General features: G+C 40.7%; 1 protein-coding gene across 3 annotated transcripts; it reads left to right on the top strand.

Annotated features, from left to right (window-relative positions):
* Nucleotides 1–1,408: 1,408 nt before the first annotated feature.
* Nucleotides 1,409–22,954, top strand: IRAK1BP1 (interleukin 1 receptor associated kinase 1 binding protein 1). 3 transcript variants are annotated; one of them, XM_058661258.1, is made up of 5 exons: nt 1,409–1,814; nt 15,031–15,096; nt 20,956–21,086; nt 21,193–21,409; nt 22,511–22,951. In XM_058661258.1, exons 1-5 carry the CDS (start codon nt 1,503–1,505, stop codon nt 22,568–22,570), a joined length of 786 nt encoding a protein of 261 aa, XP_058517241.1. In that variant the 5' UTR covers nt 1,409–1,502; the 3' UTR covers nt 22,571–22,951. The 3 variants fall into 3 exon arrangements, with proteins under 3 accessions (XP_058517241.1, XP_058517248.1, XP_004580505.2); XM_058661265.1 differs by having other exon boundaries at nt 1,410–1,814; nt 22,515–22,954; XM_004580448.3 differs by lacking the exon at nt 22,511–22,951 and having other exon boundaries at nt 1,414–1,814; nt 21,193–21,903.
* Nucleotides 22,955–22,984: the final 30 nt, after the last annotated feature.

Here is a 22,984-nt window from a genome sequence, read left to right as displayed (position 1 = left end):
ACTATGTCTCTCAATTTATTTGGTTCCTTTCACCTCTCTTGATTTTGTTTTATACAACGAAATTTTTTAAAATAACAAATTTTGCAAACTTTTCCTTTCTGGTTGGTACATTTGAAATTATGCTTAACAAAGGTCTTCCCATCACCCACACTGTATTTATATATGAATTTGCATTTTCTTTCAATTCTTTTTGGGTTTTGGTCTCATTTAAATATTATTTTCAATTACATAAGATGTAGAACATTTTTTAATGTACCCAACCAATTATCCCAATACTATTTATTCATTTTCTCACTGATGTGAAATAACATAACCTACTTACTCTATTTGCTTATCACCTTCATTCAGACAGTGATTCATCTTGAAAGCTGTATTTTTCCTTACCTTAAAAAAAAAAAATTTTCAAAAAATTTAAGAAATACTGTTTTGGATATCTTCAATTGTAAAAACTACTGGGGAAACTTCTTACAGTTTTAATATGAAAATTATATTGTATGATTGTTTCTGTCTAACAATAGCATTAAAATACACAAAACTGTGTTAAAAGTGTGATGAACCAAATTATGGGGAGGGGCAACAGCAATGTATTTAGTTGAAGTATCTCACTAATGTCAGACAAAAAAAAAGAAAGAGATGAAGATTCTCATTTGGCTCTTTCAGGCTTCTTTCGTGAGATTATTGGTAGTTTTAGCCTTTTTTTAAAAAGGACAAAATTCTCTTTCGGTCCTCAATTCTCATCCAATTCCAGTAGTAATGGGGTTGGGGCAGGCGAGGGATCTTCTTTTTACACAAATCACCACTTACTGAAAGAAAACTCACCTAAACGGGGTCTTGGAGAGGAGCTGAGGGTTGTATTATGGAAGCTCTCTAAAGATAAGGCGCAGACAAGGTCTAAGCTGCACAGGTCCAGCAAAGTCATTGTTCCTGTGCTTTGACCTCGCTTGAATCTCTCCTGCTCACGTTCAAGGCTAACGAAAATCTGGGAGCTTTGAAAACCATGCCACTCTGCAAATGTGACCAATAGTATTAGCTCGGCCCCGCGGACAAAAAGATTTCGAAGAGCAAAGGCCTGCCAGGCGCAGGAAGGCTAGACACAGAGACATGGCTGGGAGCTATCACACACTAGGCCAAGAGAAACCCTGAGGTAAAAGCTCTGCGAGCTTCTCTGCCTTTCGCCGCAACTCCCTCCTCAGGGACGCAGCAGGCGCGCGGCGGACTGCAAACTCTGTGCGCCTAGGGCGGGACTCAGAGAGGCCACAACGGCCGCCAAGATTTTACACAGCCTTAAGGTAAACCCTTTAATCCACACTAACGACGCCCTCAGCCGAAGACTGCTAGAGGAAAATGTCCTCCTCCCCGTCAATTCGTGCCATTAAAAAAACTCGGCCGCCTCCGAACCCGTCCCGGCAACCTTTGCGCCGTGCGCGGCGAAGCCTGTGGCGCCTGAACCCCTTCGGCCGCCGTCACCCCGCTGTTGCTATGGAAACTGAGCCTCCGTAGCCATGTCGCTACTACAGGCCCCTCAGTCTCGAGTGTTCGTTGAACTGGTTCCTTGGGCTGACCGGGGCCGGGAAAATGTGGCGTCAGGGGGAGACACATTACCCGGCATTCGCCGCCCCCTCTCCTCGGCAGAGACTCACACTGCGACCCGAGAGGTGCACGTGAGTGGCACTGCAGAAGTGACTGCGAGCCCGGACCGAGCCCAGGTGGCGATAAGAGTGAGCAGCACCAAAGAGGCTGCGGCCGAAGCCAAGAGGAGCGTTTGCCGACGCCTGGACTACATCACGCAGAGTCTGCAGCAGCGGGGTCTGCAGGTGAGCGCGCGGCGGGGAGGAACTGGGGCCGGACCGCGCGAGGCGACCTTGGCGGACCGGGATCCAGGCGGGGCAGGGATTCCAGGGCGCATCCTTCCCTGGATAAAAGCAATTACCAGCCTTGAAGAGTTGGGTAGGTTTTTATCTGGCAGTATTTGCTGCAATGATTTAGTTTTTAAATGTGAAATGATGAAAAGTTGAACTTAGAAATGTTAAATGTAAATGACTTTCAATACAGAGCCCTGAACACTCATCAGTTTAATCTTGATGTATTTTTTTACATTTTATTATTATCATTTGATGATACAGTTCCATATTCCCTTATTCCCTCCCCAATTCCCTCCCCCTATGTAGTTCCTCTATATCATTACTAATATATAGTTCTTCATGCTCAGTCATATGTCCATCACTGCGGGCAGAGACAATTGCAGAGAGTCCAGCATCCTATTGTGAAGATACAGTAAACAGTTTCATTGTAAGTCAATCTTTGTCTGGAAACAGAAATGCATACTACACTGTACCTTCACATCTGGATGTTAGTCTCCATTTCATAGCTACTGTACATCCCTTCAAATGAAAAGTCATAATACAAAATCAACAATAAAAAGAAAAATAGAAATTTACAATGCCATGAAGTTAAATAACATGTTACTAGATATGACAGTCTCCATTTACACAGCTACTTTACATCCCCTTAAATGAAGAGCCCCAAAGCAAAATCAACATGAGGGAGAAAAAAGAAATTAACAACACCAAGAAGTTAAATAACATACTATTAAATGACCAATATGTAGCTGAAGAAATGAAAATCAAGACCTTTCTTGAAGAAAATGATGCCACTGCATGATCTACGTGTCATTGAAGAATTTAATCAGAAGAAAGTGTTTTGAAGAGATGAAACCAACAGAAAACAACAAAACCCCTGCGATATAGTTTCTGCTGATCTTTGTTGATGAAGTGTGTCTCCTCCAGACAATAAATGGATGGGTTTTGTTTTTTAATCCAGTCTACTAATCTATGACGTTTGATTGAGCTTGAGCCATTTACAATCAGAGTTTAATATGTATGGGTGCTACTTTGATCCTATCATTTTTGGAATGGGTTGTTCATTGGTTTAGTCTTCTGTTGTCATTTTACTGGGATGTTCTTCCCATTTACCTTTGGTTTTGTTTGGTGCTATTCCTCTTCTCTGTCAAGAGAACATCTTTAAGTATCATTTGGGGCAGGGTTGAAAGAAGCAAATTCTTTTAACTTTTTCTTAACTGTAGAAGAATTTTATTTCATTTTGAAAAACAAATGAAAGTTTTGCTGGATACATTATCCTGGGCTGACAATTATTGCTTTTAGAATCTGGAATATGTCACTCCATTCTCTTCTTGCCTGTAGAGTTTCCTGTGAGAGATCTCCTGTGAGTTTAATTGGCATTCCTTTATATGTCAATTGATTTTTTTTCACGTGCACATTTAAGGATCTTTTCCTTATGTTCAATTGCAGAGAGCTTGATAATCATGTGTCTTGGTGAAGTTTGCTTTGATCAAGCCTGTTGGGAGTTCTGTGCCCCTCCTGGATCTTGTTTCCCAATTCTCTCTCCAGATTAGGGAAATTTTCCTTTATTATTTCATTAAATCTGTTTCTGCACCTTCTGGGACTCCCATAACTCTTAGATTTGGCCTCTTAATAGTGTCTTTCAATTCTTGAATACTTTTTTTGGCCTGATCCAGCTCTGCTTCCAGCTTTTTGTTTGCTTCCCCCTGATGACAGGAAATAACTTCCAATTCTGAGATTCTTGCTTCTGCTTGCTTCATTCTATTTTGGAGACTCTCCACTGTACTTTTAATTTGCTCTACTGTGTTCTTAATTTCTGATATACAAGCCTTGATTTGCTTTGTTGCTTCCTTAAATTCTTTGAACTCTTGCATGAGCTTCTCATATTTGATCAGAATCTTTAAAATGAGTCTTATGGATTCTTTTCTCGATGTCTTCCTCAGTTAACTCTGAGGTTGGCATAGGATTTTGCTCCTTTGCAGGGGAGTTTTCAGTAATATTCATTGTGCCTTTGTCTCTTCTTTTGCTCTTGATCATTGCGGGGCAGGATTCTAAGCTGTGTCACCCACAGGTCTACAATGCAATTTTACTTATTGCAGTTGGTACACAACTCTTTGCTTGCAGCCACTTGTGCCACAACCTCCAGCGAGTTCCAGGTCTGGGTTCTTATATCAGATTTCCACCGTGGTCTCCACAGCCCCAGCTCCTGGCTCACCACTCTCCACCTCCTGTGATACCGTGCTGAGGCAGCACCGTTGTCTCTGTAACCTTTCTCCCACTTCCTGTTGGAGAAGGTCCCAGGATTAGAGAGACACCAGGTATCCTATGTAGTTAGGTTGTTGGTGGCGCTGATCTTGCCAGAACCTGTTGGATGTTAGGTCTGGGTGCCACACGTACCTATTTTGACCTGTACAATGCCACAGTCGGCATTATTTTCCTGCGGGACCAGTGCAATCCACACAACTCAGTGAGTTCTTGTGAGTTCAGCACATGTGCAGCTCACTGTTGTCCCATGCAGTCCTAAAGCTATTGCCACAGTGTACAAAATGGCACCTGACGTACCACTACTATAGTTCTTGATCTGCTGGCTGTCAGATCTGAGGGCTACCCAGACCTGTCTTGGTTGGAACCTGTAGAATGCCACGTTGCTGCAGTTCACTGAGTCAGAAATGAGTTCACTCTCAGCTCAGCACATGCTCCGTCCTTTCCCTTGCCTTTGCCTCCTTACGCAAAATGGTTCGGCTCTAGGGGGCTGACTGGGCTATTAAATCTACCCTGTTCTCGCACTGCCCATTTGGGATCTGCTGCTCTGTCTCTGCTCCTGGTCAAATCAAACAGACCAGCAGGATGGACAGTTCTTTATCTGGGCTCACCTCCCAAGCTCCCAGTGAAAGTCCCTTCCCATCTGGTTGCTTGTGGAGTTCTGGCTGCTGGTGGAGTTCAGATCACCCTGTAGCTGACTGCCACTGGAGAATCAGTCATTGCGACACCACACCGTTGTGTCTGCTGCTTTCCTGTGTCTGTCAGTCTCCAGGTACCCCTCTGCTGTTGTTCTGTCCTTTCCTGTTTCCTGGAATATGTCCTCTCTGCTTCATCCTGATTAAATGTTTTTCCGTCCGTTTGAACGTGTCCTTACCCTATTCCGCCATCTTGATTCTCCTCCTAATCTTGATGTATTTTGCAGTGTGGAGTTGGCAAGGGACTAGCAAGGCTTCCCTTCTCCTAACTCTTTTACCTTGCAGTGATTCTTCTGTGAGATTGTGGAGTGGAGGAAGCTGGAAGAGGCTGCATTTTTCTCCTCTTATTTCCTCAGCGTGTTTAGGTTTTGCTCTGTAAAAATTAAGCCTGCATATTGAAGATGTCACATGTGAAATACCTCTGCTTACCTAACAGAGATGTACCTGAGGCATATCACTAAATAAATCTAACTTTAAACCAGCTTGTAATGGAAGGAGAAAAATGAACTAGCTTTATTTAATCTGCACAATATCTCTGTTACACTCTTTTTAATGCCCTGATTCTCCAAATTTAAGGAGATTAAGTAGCATTCTGAACATTAGCACAGTATTTGAACTCCTGTGCTCCTGAATCCAAAATCTAGATTAGTCCCGAGCATACCAGACCCTTGAGAACCAGCATGAGAGGAAACTAGAAACCATGGAGGCAAACCACCTCAATGTCCTCATTTTACGGAATAGCACCTTCCAAGAAAAGACCAAAACAATCATAGTCCAAGGGTAAAACTGACTTGATAGAAGTGCAGAGGTTTCTGCCTCCAGTCCACTGGTAGAGATGCCGTACGGCAAAAACTAAGTCTGTATGTGTACGTGTTATCATGAAAGTCATTTGGAGAGGCCAGTGCCAAGATTAAGCCTCTCCTGTAGCAGTGGCATTTTTAATGGGTGCTGGTTTGAGTCTCGCCTGCTCCACTTCCCAGTCCAGCTCCCTGCTAATGTACCTGGGAAAGCAGCTGGAGATGGCCCAAGTCCTGGGGCCCCTGCACCCACACCAGACACCAGAAGAAGCTCCTGACCTAACTCCTGGCGTCGTATCAGCTCAGGTCCTGGTGGCCATTTGAGGGGTCGGCCAGTGCTTGGAAATTCTCTGTCTCTCCTCTCTCTGTAACTCTTGGTTTTCAAATAAAAATAAAATAAATCTTTAAATCACATCAGATGATTTTGCAGTTAGACGAATTCAAATGCTAATTATAAATATGAATTAAGTGGGTTTGTTACATAAAAAATTATCTCCTAAATAACTGCAAGACTGCAGTCCTGTTTGAATAACATAACTAATTCTTAGGTCATTTACAGAAAATGTAGACTGAACTTTCTTGGCCTTGACTTCCAGTATGTAAGCCAAAATAAATTATTAAATCCAGTTTGGCCTAATTACATCAAGTTCAGTGTTCATGATAAGACATTTGAAGGGCAGTAGTCTCCAACTTATTTCTGCTAATGAAGGAAAGTAGTCATATTGACAATTTGTTGAGTAAATAATATAAAATATAAATTATATTTTCAAGGTGAATTATTGGGTCCTCACAAGGTCCTATTACTGTTAAATGTTGGAATCTTGGGACTGGGAGGTTTATAAACATCACTCTGCTGCTTAAAGGGCTCCTTATACTCCAAACTCTTGCTTCATAAATAATCTAACTTCATCCATGTTTCCTATCATCTCTCTCCCCTTTTTGGCAATCTGAATTTTGGTTTGTTTTTTTTTTTTTAATTTAAAGAACCAGCCCAAGCTGGCCTCCTATTATTCCTTTTCTAAAACTGTTTCTTGCCATTAAGCGCTCAAGTGTCTTAGCACCTGTATTACAATTTTTTTTAAGATTTTTATTCATTTTTATTACAGCCAGATATACACAGAGGAAGAGAGACAGAGAGGAAGATCTTCCGTCCGATGATTCACTCCCCAAGTGAGCCGCAACGGGCCAATGCGCACCGATCCGAAGCCGGGAACCTGGAACCTCTTCCGGGTCTCCCACGTGGGTGCAGTGTCCCAATGCATTGGGCCGTCCTCAATTGCTTTCCCAGGCCACAAGCAGGGAGCTGGATGGGAAGTGGAGCTGCCGGGATTAGAACTGGCGCCCCATATGTGATCCCAGGGCTTTCAAGGCAAGGACTTTGGCCGCTAGGCCATGCCGCCGGGCCCCTGTATTACAATTTTTGATTGACTTGTTTGTCTTTCATGCTCTAAATTTCTATATGTATCAGAAACCATTTGTCCTGTTTTTGCATTCATGGATTATGCTCCACGTACTTCATGTGATGTATCTTCAGGAAAAAATGGGTTTTGAATGAATAAAAGAAAAAGGAATGAAAAACTAAATGCATGCAAAATTAGTTCAGCTTATTATAGCCCCTAGAATTAAGCTTTTGTGAAGATATAACCCTCATTTTTTTGGGTTTTCTTCATGTAAAAAATGTTTTAAGATTCTAAGTACTACTTGCTTATCCAACCAACATACATTTGTTAGGTATTCCTTGTCACTGTTCATTTGAAATAATACTTAAGGTAATTTTGCAGTAGTCTGCACTGCTGTATTGAAATGCCATGAGGAGGGGGCTGGTACAGTGGTTCAACTAGCTAGTCCTCCTCCTGCAGGGCCAGTATCTCATATGGGAGCCGGTTTCTGTGCTGGCTGTTTTGTTTCCCTCTAGCTCCCTGCTTGTGGCCTGGGAAAGCAGTACAGGATGACCCAAAGCCTTGGGACCCTGCACCCAGTGCGGGAGACCTAGAAGAAGCTTCTAGCTCCTGGCTTTTGATTGGCTCAACTCTGGCAATTGCAGCCAATTGGGGAGTGAACCAGCAGATGGAAGATCTTTCTGTCTTCCTTCTCTCCATGAATCTAATCTGCGTATCCAATAAAAATAAGTAAAGCTTTAAAAAAATAACAATGATCTCTTTACTTGAGAAACTCCAGAAAGATTCCAAATCAAATCTTAAACAATAATAAAGGGAATGCAACACAGTTCCACATTAGATCTCATTCTTTCTCATTCTCTGTCTTCCCTCTCCCTGTCCTAATATTCGACCTTTCAAATAAGGAATTAAATAAATATTTTTAAATAGTTGAGATGTTATTCAAACACCTGTAATCATAGTCCATGTCAAAATGAAAACTAAAACTGAATGTCAAAAACCATTATTAATTATATATTAAAATCATGAAGAGGTCCTATGACAACAATTAAAATAGTTCTGAAGTTTTCACTAAAATAAATTTAACCATCCCACCCAACCCCTTTCCCAGCCTATCTGCAGATGACTGTGTGAGTACCGCCTGAATAAGCACAATGCTGTAGAATGCAGGGTAACTGGCAGGGACCTGCACTACCAGCATTGCAGAATGGATTCTGGTTGGTTTTGTCAGTGGCTCTCATGTTCGCAAAGGGAGTAGCCAAGATGGTTACTGCAAAACCTGTGCTAGACAGTCATAGTGCTTATGTGGCTCAAGCCTTCTCCCCATCTTGTATTTCTAACTGGTTTTGAAAAAAATTTAAAATAAAATTAAAAATAAAAACACTGAATTGATTTTAAAGCCCAACCACCAAAGATTCTTAACAGAAGCATATCAGCTCTTAAATCAAGAGGACACATGGAAGCCAGGTGTCCGTGTGTCCTCCTCAAGACTACACGTCACATAGATCTTTTTATAATTTAAAGACTTGAATGATTACACAGGGTACCAGAAACTGTCTTTCTAGAAACAACCTATTCATATCCAACAGAAATCTGATGGCAGACTGCAGCTGCACATGCGGGGACAGCATGGTATGATGCACTATGTATCCAGCCCGTGAAGGGTTCTGGTGCTCTGGACCATGGAGTTGCACATCTGCCCGGCAGGAGCCAGTGGAGGGCAGAGAGGAGAAACTGGAGGATTCTCATTCTGTTTTCATTCCGGAACTAGCTGGAAAGCCATTCATTCATTCATGTAGCCTGTCCCCTATGAAGGAAAAGGTGGCTGGAATGTGTCAGTCCCTGTGGTGTAGGGTGTGCTTCACCAGCTTTTCTGTGAGTTCAGTCTGTTCATGGCATTTGGGAGGTTCTGCTTATTGGAAGACACCAGGAGGACCATATCTCATGGCTTATTCTCAAGCAGCATCCTCATGAGGTCCCCTGCACCTCAGGCTGTCACTGTTGTCCCCCACCTAGATCAGACCTGCCTGTTTTGTTTTGTTTTGAAGATTTATTTTTATTGGAAATGCAGATTTACAGAGAGAGAAAGAAATACAGAGAGAAGAATCTTCTCTGCTGGCTCATTCCCCAAAATGGCCACAACAGCCAGAGATGAGCTAATCCCAAGCCAGGAGATTCTTCCAGGGGTCTCCCACATAGATGCTGGATCCCAAGGCTTTGGGCCATACCCTGTTACTTTCCAACGCCACAAGCAGGGAGCTGGATGGGCAGTGGTACAGCCAGGACAGGAACATATGGGATCCTGGCATGTGCAAAGCAAGGATTTAGCCACTGAGCCATCTAGTGGGTCCAGTCTTGCCTGTTTTGGAAGTAGAGTCACCACAGCTATTGACTCTTCTCCTGGCCACCCATGTCCCACTCACTGAAGCTGATGTTCTTTTTTTGTGTGTGTGAAAAATTTATTCATTTATTTGAAATATAGAGTTAGAGAGAGAGACAAAGAGCTCTTGCATCTGCTAGTTCAGGAGATTTTTGTGACTCTCCCATGTGGGGAGAATGTTCCACTGATTCTCCCAGGCCACTAGCAGGAAACTGGATCAGAAGTGACATGCAAGCCACAGTGCCAGCCCCAGAAGGTGATGTTCTTATGTTTAAAGTCTCCATGCTGAAATCTGTGGTGGGAATGGTGTCACGATTTCACCAAGTTTCAGCTTATGTAGAACTGTCATCTTCCCTACAGCACCCTGACCCAGTACAAGGGTGCACGAGGATGCACATTTCATTTTTGCCTGGAAGACCTCAAGGATATCCCCATGCTGTGGACAAAAAGCTACAGAGACTTCTGCAGCCACTGGTACAAGCCAGGCAGTGGCTCTGCTCCCACAAGAAAGCTGCTATCTAAACAAATGAGTTTTTTTTTTAATAAATAAGTGTACATTTACACACACACACACACACACACACACCAGTTTTCCTTGTTCCCAAGAATGAGAGTATCGGAGTAGTTCGTTTTACTGACTTAAAAAAAAAAAAAAAGGTTGAAGGGCAAGCGTTTAGCCTAACAGTTAAGATGCATGCTTCCATGCCTGACTGCAGCTTCATGCTAGTGCAAACCCAAAGAGGCATTGGGTGATGGCCCAGATGATTGGGATCCTGCTCTTGGGTGGGAGGTCTAGACTGAGTTTCTGGCTCCCAACTTTGCCTCACAGACTAGCTGCTACAGGCATTTGGAGAGGGAGCTAGGAGATGGAAGTGTGCACTGTTCGAATAATTTGAATATTAAACACTTTTGAAAAGTAAATTAAAAATTTAGCTTTTTTACAATTTTGCACACTATGGTTTTCCAGGGGATTAAAAAAGCGTAACAATACTTTTAAGTTTTTTAAAACACTGAGTTCAGTTACAATAATATATACAACATTCATTTTTACTGAGTGTTCTCTCTGTACCAGTACTTTAACATGGTACATGTAGTATTAGCCATATCTTATATACATGGAAAATAGTGCTTAAAAAAGCCAAAACTTTTCTTATCAACTAATATAAAAATTACTGTAAATAAAAGTGACTAATGAAATTCTTCGTAAATATTAGGAATGTCTCAGGTTTTTGTTTTGTTTTAGTTTTGTATTTTTTATTGTTATTTTTCATGATGCAGTTCCATAAGCACAGGGATTCCCCTTTCTACCCCCATTCCCTCTCCTACTCTTTGCCCCCATATCATTACAACAATGCAGTCCTCAGCAACAATAACAAATCCGACATTCCTCCATTAAAGTAGATCATGTTTTGCAGGTCTAGACAATGGTAGAAAGTCCAGGACCCTATTGTCAAGATGTATTAAGTTTCATTTGGAGGCCACCTTTTCTCTAGAGTAGAGTATAGAAATGTATCTTCCCTTACTTCCAGATAAGCTAGTCTCCGTTATACGGTTCATCTGAGCATATATGTATACACATGATTACCTATATGTTATTATTGTATTTTGCATGAAGGTTTTGTTATATGAGAGAGAACATATGATGTTTGTCCTTTTAAGATTGATGTGGAAGGGGACCATTCTGTTGGCTGAGTAGTATTCTATGGAGTAAATGTACCACAGTTTTTTATCCATTCCTCTTTTGACGGGCATCTGGGTTGTTTCCACGTCTTTGCTATTATAGATTTTACTGCTCTAAAAGTAGGATTTCAGATCCCTTTCTCATATGCAGCTTGGTTTTTTGTAGTTCCATTTGTTTATTTTGACTTTGACTGCTTGTGCTTTTGATGATTTTTCTAAGAAGTCTTTACCAATGCCTGCATCTTGTAGAGTGCTTCCTATGTTCTCCTCAAACGGTAATGGTTACTGGGTGCAGATTTAGGTCCTTGGCTATACGTGTGTGGGCTGCCTTCTGTGCTTTGTATTCAGCGACGCTGATGTCCTGTTTCTATACCAGACCAGATTGTGGTGTTGATAACCACTGCCCTGTAATATGTCTTCAGGTCAGAAGTTGTGATTCCTCCAGCTTTATTTTTCAGAAAAATTGTGTTTCCAGATGAATTTTGTATCATCTTTTCTATTTCTGAGAAGAATATTGTTGAGATTTTGATTGAGATCACTTTGAATCTATGCATTACTTTTGGTAATATGAACATTTTAATTATGTTGATGCTACCAATCCAGGAACATGGTAAATTCCTCCATCTTTTAGTATCTTTTCTATATTTCTTTTTTTAACAGTTTATGATTTTTTTAAAAGATTTTTATTATTATTGGAAAGCCAGATATACAGAGAGGAGAGACAAAGAGGAAGATCTTCCATCTGATGTTTCACTCCCCAAGTGAGCCGCAACGGGCCGGTACGCGCCGATCCGATGCTGGGAACCTGGAACCTCTTCTGCGTCTCCCACGCAGGTGCAGGATCCCAAAGCTTTGGGCCATCCTCGACTGCTTTCCCAGGCCACAAGCAGGGAGCTGGATGGGAAGTGGAGCTGCCAGGACTAGAACCGGCGCCCATATGGGATCCTGGGGCTTTCAAGGTGAGGACTTTAGCCACTAGGCCACGCCACCGGGCCCGATTTTGTTTTTTTAAAAAACAGATTTATTTATTTTTATTGGAAAGGCAGATTTACAGAAGGAGAAAGAACGATTTTCTATCTACTGGTTCACTCCCCAAGAGGCTGCAATGGCCAGAGCTGAACTGATCTGAAGCCAGGAGCTTCTTCCAGGTCTCCCATGCAGGTGCAAAGTCCCAGGCCTTTGGTTCATCATCTACTGCTTTCCAAGGCCATAGGCAGGGAGCTAGCTGGATTGGAAGTGGAGCAGCCAGGACACAAAGTGGTGCCCATATGGGAACCCAGGCATACAAGGCGAAGATTTGGCCACTAGGCTTTCATACCGGGCCCCAATATTTTGTAATTTTCATCATAAATGTCTTACACATCTTTGGTTAGATTTGGTCCAATATATTTAAGATTCTTCACCATTACTTTAGAAGACTGTACATATAAGTTCTTTCTCAGCCGAGGGGGGGCTAATGTGCTATGAGAGCCATCCATTTATGTTCACTAATTTTGCACACTGCTTACTGATCAAATTCTTTTAGGAGTTCCAACAGTTTATTATTTGAGTCTTTTGACTCTCCTATGTATAGAATCATGTCATCTGTGAACAGGGATAATTTTAATTCCTCATTTCTCATTTGAATTCCTCCAATTTATTTTTCTTGCCTAGTAACTTTAGTGAGAACTTCCAATAATGTGTTGAATAGCAGTGGTGAAAGTAAACATCCTTGTCTGGTTCCACTTCTTTGTATAAAAGCTTTCAATCATTCCCCATTCAGTATGCTGCTGGCATTGGGTTTGTGGTGTATTGCTTTGATTGTGTTGTAGAATGTTCCTTCCAGGCCTGTCTTGTGTAAGGTTTTTAGCATGAAGTGGTGTTGCATTTTATCAAATGCCTTCTCTGTGTCTGCTCAGGTGATCATACAGTTTTGATTCTTCAGTTTTTGATGTGTTGTATCACATTTATCGATTTGTGTATAGTACAGCATTTCTGCATACCAGGGATGAATCCCACCTTACCCAGGTGAATGATCTCTCTGATGTATTGTTGGATTCTGTTGGATGGTATTTAGTTGAAGATTTTTGTGTCTATTTTCATCTTTCTGTAGCTTTGTTTCTCTGTTGTGTCTGATTCTGACTTTGGTATTAAGGTGATATAGGCATCATAAAAAGAGTTTGGAAAGATTGCCTCCCTTTGTATTGTTTTGAATAGTGTGTGGAGGATTGGGGTAAGTTGTCCTTGAAATGTTTGATAGAATTCAGCAGTGACTCCAGTCCTGTCTCTATTGAGAGGGATTTAATTACTGCTTCAGTCTCCAGCCTGGTTGAAAAATTTAAATCTAAATCTAAAATTTAGATTTTAATTGCCTCATGATCCATTTTTATTAGATTGTGTATGTGCCCAAATCTGTCCACTTCTTCTCGGCCTTCTGATTTTTTGGTATATAGTTGTTTGTAATAGTTCCTGTTTATTAAATGTATGTACAAGCTGTCTGTTGTTACATTTCCATTTTCATCTCTGATTTCATTGACTAGTCTTTTCCCTCCTTTTTTGTTTTTGTTTTTGTTTAGTTAGACTAGTGGGGAATCTGTTTTGTGGTTTTTCTCAAACAACCAGCTCTTTGATTGATTGATTCTCTGTATTATTCTTTTGGTCTCTGTTCCTCCCTTATTTTGAATTTTTACTTTCTGCTAAGTTTGGGATTGCTTTGCTGTTGTTTTTCTAGCTCCTTCAGATGTATAGTAAGCCCATTTACCTGGTGCCTTTCTAGTTGTTTGACATAAGCATTAATTGAAATGAACTTTCCTCTAATATTACCTTGAGTGTGTCCAACACATTTTGATATATGTGTTAATGCCTTCATTCATTTCAAGCAGGTTTTTTTCCTATTTATCTTTGATGTCTTCTATAACTCATTGTTCATTTGGCAACATGTTGTTTGCATATCTTCTGGGGTATTTTGACTTGTTGGTCTCCAGTTTCACTCCATGTGATGTTCTGGGGAGATGCATGGTATGATTCTGACCTTTTTTTTTAATTTGCTGAAACTTGTTTTGTGTCCTGTAATGTAATCAACCCTGGAGAACGTGCCATGTAGTTTTGAAAAAAAAAAACTATGTATTGTGTCTTTAGGATGTAGAATTCTATAGATATCAATTAATTCATTTGTTCTATTGTCTGGGTGAGCTTTGTTGTTTCCTTGCTGAGTTTCTGCCTTTTGATCTGTCTGTTGAGATTAATGGGGGTGTTAGGTACCCCCTCACTATCATATTAGAGTATTTTTCTTCCTTTAAGTCCATGAATATTTGTTTCACATAGCTAGATTCCCTGGCATTTGGTATATATGCATTTATTATAATGATTTCTTCCTGTTGAATGGATGCCTTGATCATTATGTTGTACTTTTCTTCATCTTTCATGCTTTTCACTTCAAAGTCTACATTATTTGATATTAGAATGACTACACCTGTTTGTTTTTCCTTTACATTAGTCTGGAATATCGTTTTCCATACTCTCACTTTCAGTTTCCACATATCTTTGTTGGTGAGATGTGTCTCTGTAGTCCACAATTAGATGCGTCTTGTGTTTTGACCCAGTCCGCTAATCTGTCATGTGATTGATTGCCACTAGAGTATATGTTTACTGCAGCACTGCTCTGCTGTCTCTGCTGCTTCCGTCTGTCCTTTGGTCCCCAGGTGTCCCTCTGCTGTCAATTTGTCTTCTCCTGTTTCACTGGATCACACCCTCCCTGCTCTTGGCTAATCCTTCTCTGTCCATTTTAACCTGTTCTCACCCTATTCTGCCACCTTGTATTTTTCTGTTTATTTTGTTTAACTTTCAAGAAAGTTCTCAGACAAAACTACTTTTTATGCATACTTTGTGTCTTCCTGATTTTAATGTTTGAATTTCTGATTTATGTTTAAAAGTTATTTCATTTAGCAACCAAACATTTGGTAATTGGACTCTATGTTTCAGACAGCAAATGTAACTGTGACAAAGGATTTTAGAAGAGTAGAAAATGCTTATCACATGGAAGCAGAGGTATGTACTTTTCTTAACAAAAAGCATGATTTTGTGGAGATAATTACCATTTATTTTTATTCTTTAACTGAAATGTACAAGAGAAATACTCTCAGTATTGATAAAACATCTAGTTTCTTAATAAATTTTGGAGTGATATCTGTGTGATATTTAATGAAACTTGTGAGAAATATTTTACTTTAACAGAGAACTAGAGAGAGAAGCCCAGTCTACTAGTTAATAGCCTTAATTCCCAATGACAGCTAGGCTGGGATGGTAGGCAAGATCCAGGAATGCAATGATCCGGGGATACAATCCAGGCTTCCCAATTATGTGAGCCATCATCTGCCACCTTCTGGGGTACACATGAGCAGGATGCTGGAGTCAGGATCCACAGGCAGAAATCAAAGCCAGACTCTGATGTGTAGAATATAGGTGTCCTAACCAGCGTCTTAATCACCAAGCCAAACATCAAAAAGTAATACTTAATGGAATAAAAATAGCAAGACAAAAATAGTTAATTGCTGCCTAAAAAAAAATTGTAGTGATAAGATTTTCTAGTGAGCAGGAAACCCTGCAGGAGGGAAATTTGGACTAGCAGTTAAGGTAGCCATGTCCATGTCAGAAAGCCTGAGGTGAGTCTCTGCTCTGTTTCTGAATTCCAGTTTCCTTCTAACGTGCACCCGGCTGGCTGCAGGTAGTAACTCCAAGAGTTGGACCTCTGCAGCTACTGAGTTCCCAGCTCCAGGCTTCAGCCTAGCTCTAGCCACAGCCTTTGCAGGCATTTGGAAGTGAACCAACAGATAAGAGCTTTCAAGTGAATAAATACGTATTTTCTTAAAAAAATAAAAATGAAAAAATAAAAAATAATTAAAATAAAATACAAGTGTATAGGAAGCAGTCCCAACAGCTGCACAACTAGGCTTCAGATGCTTTTCAGACCACCAAGTTTTCTGAGGACTGACCTTCAGTCATAGAAGGATGCATTACAACTGCTTATATGACATGACTAAATGAGAATATGGCTAACTCTCTTCCTCTTGCCTCATCTTTACTTGCCTTCTTAATGTTTTGTGTTTGTTCATATTTGTTCAGAATGATCTGATTATATTCTATGTATGGCTGTCTGACAGCCAGAAATCAGATCACACAATCTAAGACATGATCCCCTTTAGGCCCACAGGAGCAGTTGGCAGAGAGCTGGGTAGGGGGTTCATATGACGGTAAGTGTGGCAACCTGAACATAAAGAACACTGTGCTACTTTTTTGGAGTCCCAGTTGCTCTACTTTTGTTCCAGCTACCTGCTAACCTGCCTGGGAAGCAGCAATGGATGGCTCCAAGTACTCGAGCCACTGTGGACCATGTTATATACTAGCTTTGAGTTTATGGCTTCTGCTTTCAGCCTGGCTCAAAATTAGCTATTGCAGCCATCAGGGAAATGAACCTTTTAAATGGAATTTTTGAAAAAATGGAGCAAAAGAAAGCTTGAAAGTGATAACATGCTTATTACCTTGATTGTGATAGTATCACAGTTTATGTATGTATTCAGATCATAAGAGTGTATATAACTATGTACAGTTTTTAGGCATACCAGCTATACCTCAAAAAGCTATAAATAAATTTTTAAAATAAAAGATTAATTTTCATATTTGGAGCCTTCAAAATGTTTGAGAAGGTAGGATTCAAAAGATAAATTTACTGTAATACAAAGAATTTGAGATCCATGCATGGGTTCTTTCATAAAATACATTTTCCATGAACGAAATAGTGTTCCTAAATCTAATTTTTCACCTGGAAATGCACTTTAAAGGGTCCCTTAGTTTTGGATTTAGGAAAAACTTTATAAGGCCCAAGCATAGATGCATTTTATTTAGAGTTTAAGGCAAATAAAAAAAAGCAGGCCCCAACTCTGGGAGACAGTCCAGTCCCTGAGGAATAACCATGAGCAAACAAGACTTGGCAATTAAGGGTCCTTGAGAGAAAAGAAGGGGTGTTCTCTTGTATCTGAAAATCCTCTGGGATCCTGCAGCTAGCTGCCTTGTATGTGCTAACTATCTCCTGGACCTGATGTGGCTGGGCCAAAAGAAAAAAAGACATATAAAAAGGAATGATAGTACAATAGCAACACTTTTCTACTTAGAAAAAATGCAGTAGAAGAGACAGTCTATTAAAAGAAAGAATTGAAATCCTAGAACTCCACATCCAACAAAACTACATTCAAAACCAAAGCACAATTAAAGACTTTTCAGTAAGCCAAAAGAGTTTATTGCCTTAGACATGAACCACGAAGCATATTAAATATCATTAGAAATGATGCAAGAAAGAAATCAGAATTTACTCAGTAGAATGAAGAACAGCACAGTTGGTAACTGTATGAGTTGATATACTGCTTTTCCTATGTAGCTCTCTTTTTATAGCATAATTATTTAATTACTTGAAAGACAGAGAACATGAATGTTACAGTACTAATTCACTCCCTAAGTGCCAGCAAGAGCCATGACTCAGCCAGACCAGGACCGGGTTATGCTAACACCAGGAGTTAAGACCTCAGCCCAGGTCTCCTGAATGAGTGGCAGGGACCCAACTACTGCAGCCATGAATTACAAGCAGCTTCCTAGGCGCACATCATCAGGCAAGTGGACTTGGAAGCTGTGCTGGGACTTGAACCCGAGCGTGTAAGTATAGAATGTGGCCATCCTTAACTGCCAGGTCACATCTACGCTCTTTAGATAAATCTCCTTAAAGCCTCCATTTATATAAATTAATTGACTTTAATGAAAAGAGATAATAATGAACTGTAGGGACTAGAGCATATATAAAGGCAAAACCTAACAGCAGCAGCATGGTTTCTACTTCATCCTCTTATTCCTGGCATGCAGAATTTGAATTTCTGTTTTCCTTGCGGATCTCTTCTGCTGCCACATTTTTTTGACTCTTAAAACATTTCTTACGTAAAATTTCAAATATGCAAAAAAGTAGAGCTAGTAGTACCAAAAATCCCTTAGATTAAAAAATTGTCACCTATGGGCCCGGCAGCGTGTCCTAGTGGCTAAAGTCCTCGCCCTGCACGTGCCGGGATCCCATATGGGTGCCGGTTCTAATCCCGGCAGCCTCACTTCCCATCCAGCTCCCTGTTTGTGGCCTGGGTTAAGCAGTTGAGGACGGCCCAATGCATTGGGACCCTGCACCCATGTGGGAGACCCAAAGAGGTTCCTGGTTCCCGGCTTCGGATCGGCCCAGCACCAGCCATTGCAGCTCACTTGGGGAGTGAATCATCAGATGGAAGATCTTCCTCTCTGTCTCTCCTCCTCTCTGTATATCTGACTTTGTAATAAAATAAATAAATCTTTAAAAAAATAAATAAATAAAAATAAAAAATTATCACCTCATGGTAAATTTAATTAACTTTTATTTTACATACACTACACATTCTCCACATTTGGGGGGAGGGAACAGTCCATTTATTTGGACAAACATTTAAAGTTTTGTAAACCACCGTGACAAATACTTAGACCTGTTCTACCACCTGGCTAACCCCTTGTTACCAGTGTCTTCCCAGCTCCAAGATGCAGGCATTCATGGAACTTTTCTCTGTTGTTACAGATTAGTCTTTTTTTCAGAATGCCATGAAAATAATCTGTTAGAATCCAGAGGAGCTAGGAATTTGGAATTCGGTTAAGGATAGAAGCGTGGCTAGTATGAAGGAATAAATATTAGGAATCAAGAGAGAGAGCATAAAGGGGTAATTGGTAATCTTATAAACTTTGTTAAAGTGTAAATATAAATGCAGATAGGATATTAAGAAAAGTAAAGGGGCCTGGCACAGTAGGCTAGCGGCTAAAGTCCTTGTGCTGAGCCTGCCAGGATCCCATACGGGTGCCAGTTCTAATCCCGGCAACCCTATTTCCCATTCAGCTCCCTGCTTATGGCTTGGGAAAGCAGTCGAGGGCAGCCCAAAGCCTTGCACCCTCGTGGGAGACCCATAAGAGGCTCTGGGCTCCTGGCTTCGGATGGCACAGCTCCGGCCATTGCAGTCACTTGGGGACTGAATAGTCAGGCAGGATTGTCTCACTTATCTCTCTGTAGTCTTACTCTCTCCTACTCATACTTTTATGTTTCATATATTGAGCTTGAACAAGAGTTCCTTAGAAGAAAAGGTTTTATCATCTTCCTTAAAAATTTTAAAGACTATGCTTTTCAAGTGTGGAATGCAAGGACTGCTTCCACAGTTAAAGCAGAGAGCATAGTAAAATGCATTAGCCTCTACATGCTGGTCTTTTTTTTTTTAAAAGATTTATTTATTTTATTACAAAGTCAGATATACAGAGAGGAGGAGAGACAGAGAGGAAGATCTTCCATCCGATGATTCACTCCCCAAGTGAGCTGCAACGGCCGGTGCGCACCGATCCGATGCAGGGAACCAGGAACCTCTTCCGGGTCTCCCACACGGGTGCAGGGTCCCAAATCTTTGGGCCATCCTTGACTGCTTTCCTAGGCCACAAGCAGGGAGCTGGATGGGAAGTGGAGCTGCTGGGATTAGAACCGGTGCCCATATGGGATCCCGGGACTTTCAAGGCGAGGACTTTAGCCGCTAGGCCACGCCGCCGGGCCCTACATGCTGGTCTTAAAGGAACTATTGGAAATGGAAATATAACTTAAAAGCAATCGCTTCTCGGCCTTTTGGCTAAGATCAAGTATAACTTAAAAGCAGCAGTGAAGTATGACATAATTACCGTAATTCTAAAATTCATGGCATGGACTTAAGATTCATAAAAATTTTATCAGGGTTAGAATTACCCAATATAATAAACCTGAAGAAACATCCCTCTAGTTACACAGAACTCTCCAGTTTAATAACATTCTCCAGGGCCCGGAGGCGTGGCCTAGCGGCTAAAGTCCTCACCTTGAAAGCCCCGGGATCACATATGGGTGCCGGTTCTAATCCCCGCAGCTCCACTTCCCATCCAGCTCCCTGCTTGTGGCCTGGGAAAGCAGTTGAGGACGGCCCAATGCATTGGGACACTGCACCCACGTGGGAGACCCGGAAGAGGTTCCTGGTTCCCGGCTCCAGATCGGCGCGCAACGGTGCGTTGCGGCTCACTTGGGGAGTGAAAACATCGGATGGAAGATCTTCCTCTCTGTCTCTCCTCCTCTCTGTATATCTGGCTGTAATAAAATGAATAAATCTTAAAAAAAAAATTCTCCATACCTAGAATGTCAGGATACACTTAAATAGCAGAACTATGGACTTACAATTTTTTTTTCTGAAGGACTACATTATTGTAATAAAACGGGGGAAAAGCCTGTGAAGCTGTATCATAAAATAAATAAATTATTTTTTAAAAAGGAATTTAAAAATATTCAAGACAGGGTCCACGCCATGACATTGTAGAGTAGGTTAAGCCTCTACCTGTCACCATCCCATGTGTATGTCGGTTTGAGTCCTGGCTGCTCCACTTTTGATACACCTTCCTGCTAATGCACCTTGGAAAGTAGCAGAAGATGGCCCAAGTTCTTAGAGTCCTATATCCACATGGAAAACCCAGTAAGTTCCTGGCTTCAGGCTGCCCCAGCCCTGGCCTTTGCAGCCATTTCGGGAATAAGATAGCAGGTGAAAATCTCTCTCTCTCCTTCTCTGTATGTAAAATCTGCCTTTTAAATAAAAATAAATCTTTTTAAAAATACTCAAGTTAATGTGTAAGCAAGCTTCATCAGCAAAAATCTGTTTTAATAAAATCATTTAGTTGTAAATATCAAGTGGGTTAATGCATTCACACCATAAAAATGACTGTGTAATCTGGTTTTACTTTTTTTTTACTCACATTAGAGAAAATTTTGACTCAGACATGAAGTAATATCAGGTATCACTTCATTTGCAGGTCTGCATTACATTTACTGAATTCGAAAAGATGCAAAATATTTGTAACTTTCTTGTAGAAAAGCTAGATAGCTCCGTTGTCATCAGCCCACCCCAGTTCTATCATACTCCAGATTCTGTGGAGAATCTTCGGTAAGTTTAAGCACTTTAACGGAATTGTCAGTTTCTTAAGCGAAGTTACTCACTGCTGCAGTTCGTTGACTTTGACATTGATAACCTCTGTATGTTCATTCGTAAGACGCCAAGCGTGTCTCGTCGCTGTTGAGAATGCAAGGCGTAAAGCTCAGCAGGTGTGCGACCTTGTCGGCCAAACCCTAGGAAAACCTTTACTCATCAAAGAAGAAGAAACAAAAGAATGGGAAGGCCAGCCGGATGATCACCAGTCAGCTAGACTGTCAAGCTCACTAACAACACAACAAAGAATCAAAAATACAACAAGACGTGCTGCTTCAAAGGTATTTGTGACTTTCGAGGTAAAAGGGAAAGAGAAGAAAAGAAAGTATCTTTGAAATAACAATCAAAATATGTTGTATTTGTGTTTATTATCTGTTTTTATACTGTAAGTTGTTTTATCTGAAATATGTAAATATTATGTACTAAACTTTCCAGAAAATGTAGTATATTTTTGAATACAGTCCCACAGAATACTTAGGATTATTTTCCATTTCTACACATGTACACATATCCTTGGGAATAATATATTAGGTACATGCTTATGCACTGACAGTTCACACAAGTGCATGTGTAATACATCTAGAATAGGTAGAAATTTTGAAATGTTTATTTCATAATTCTGATTTTTAAGCTGATATTTTTCTAGCTATGCTTTTATATGAAACCAAGTTTTATATAAAAATTATATTTAAACAAGTTAAATTCTGAAAGTTGTAAGACAAAAATATTTGAAAATGATAAAGAATTCTTACATTCCAATAAATTTAATTTCATCATATTGATTCTTGGATTTTATTTTACCCTACTTACAAAGTAATATGTTAGCTTATTATTGTTTCCTGGGTGCTGAGAGAAAACAGGAAATTCCTGGGATAGAAACAAAGAACTAAGGTCTGGCACTATGGCTCAATGGCTAAATCCTCACCTTGCAAGTGATGGATTCAGTTGTGTACCGGTTCATGTCCTGGCTGCTCTGCTTCCCATATATCTACCTGCTTATGGTCTGAGAAAGCAGGCTCAAAGCCATGGGATCCTGCGCCCACGAGGGAGACCAGGAAAAAACTCCTGGCTCCTGGCTTCAGATCTGCTCTGCTGTGGCCATTGCGGCTAGAACCAGAGGATAGAAAATCTCTGTCTCTCCTCTTCTCCGTAAATATGCCTTTCCATATAAAATAAATAAATCTTAAAAAAAACCCAGAATCTTTCAAGCTCACTATTCCTTAGCTATAAAAATAAACCCTTTTTACATGTAGTCATGCTGTGTATCACAAATCATTCTTTCCATGGAACGCGACACAAGGAATAGCAATGAAAATGTGTTGGTGTGTCATGAGTGATAGTTCTTTATTTCCTTTTCTTCTCTTCTCTTTTCTATTGGAAAGACAGATTTATGGAAGACACAAGGAAGGAGTTGGATGAGAAGTGGAGCAGCCAGGACATAAACCAGTGCCCACATGGGATCCCAGCACATGCAAGGCAAGCATTTAGCCACTGGGTCAGATTCACGGCTTTTTGTTACAAACAGAACTGACCTAGTCTTTGTCCTGGAGGGAGGTATTGCCTTGTCCTTCAAGGATGCCTATTGCAAACGCTGTCCTAAAAAATGGCCCAGGTAAACAAGTCAGTCTTGCTTCTTGCCATGTCTAGAATGATGTGGAATAGACTGAGATACATAGAAGACCCTCTATTCGCATACATTCAGCAGTTTTCTTAATAGGTCCAGAGACCATTTTCTTAAAATACAGACCATTGATTCTGTTGCAACTTTGCAACATTAATGGAAAGAATGATAAATATTATATAACTTTCAACCAAAAAGCCAAAAAAGGCATATTAGGAAAAGCTTTTCGTTTTGA

The sequence above is a fragment of the Ochotona princeps genome, chromosome 1 (assembly GCF_030435755.1).
Source record: "Ochotona princeps isolate mOchPri1 chromosome 1, mOchPri1.hap1, whole genome shotgun sequence".
NCBI lineage: Eukaryota > Metazoa > Chordata > Mammalia > Lagomorpha > Ochotonidae > Ochotona > Ochotona princeps.
Note: the sequence above shows the minus strand (reverse complement) of the source record. Positions and strands in the feature narration are given on the sequence as shown.

Bases quoted from the DNA above. Each gene is read 5' to 3' on its own strand.
- IRAK1BP1 (XM_058661258.1), top strand. From the start codon at position 1,503: ATGTCGCTACTACAGGCCCCTCAGTCTCGAGTGTTCGTTGAACTGGTT. The intron at 1,815-15,030 runs GTGAGCGCGCGG...TCTATGTTTCAG, and splicing joins TGCAGCAGCGGGGTCTGCAG to ACAGCAAATGTAACTGTGAC. The intron at 15,097-20,955 runs GTATGTACTTTT...CTTCATTTGCAG, and splicing joins CTTATCACATGGAAGCAGAG to GTCTGCATTACATTTACTGA.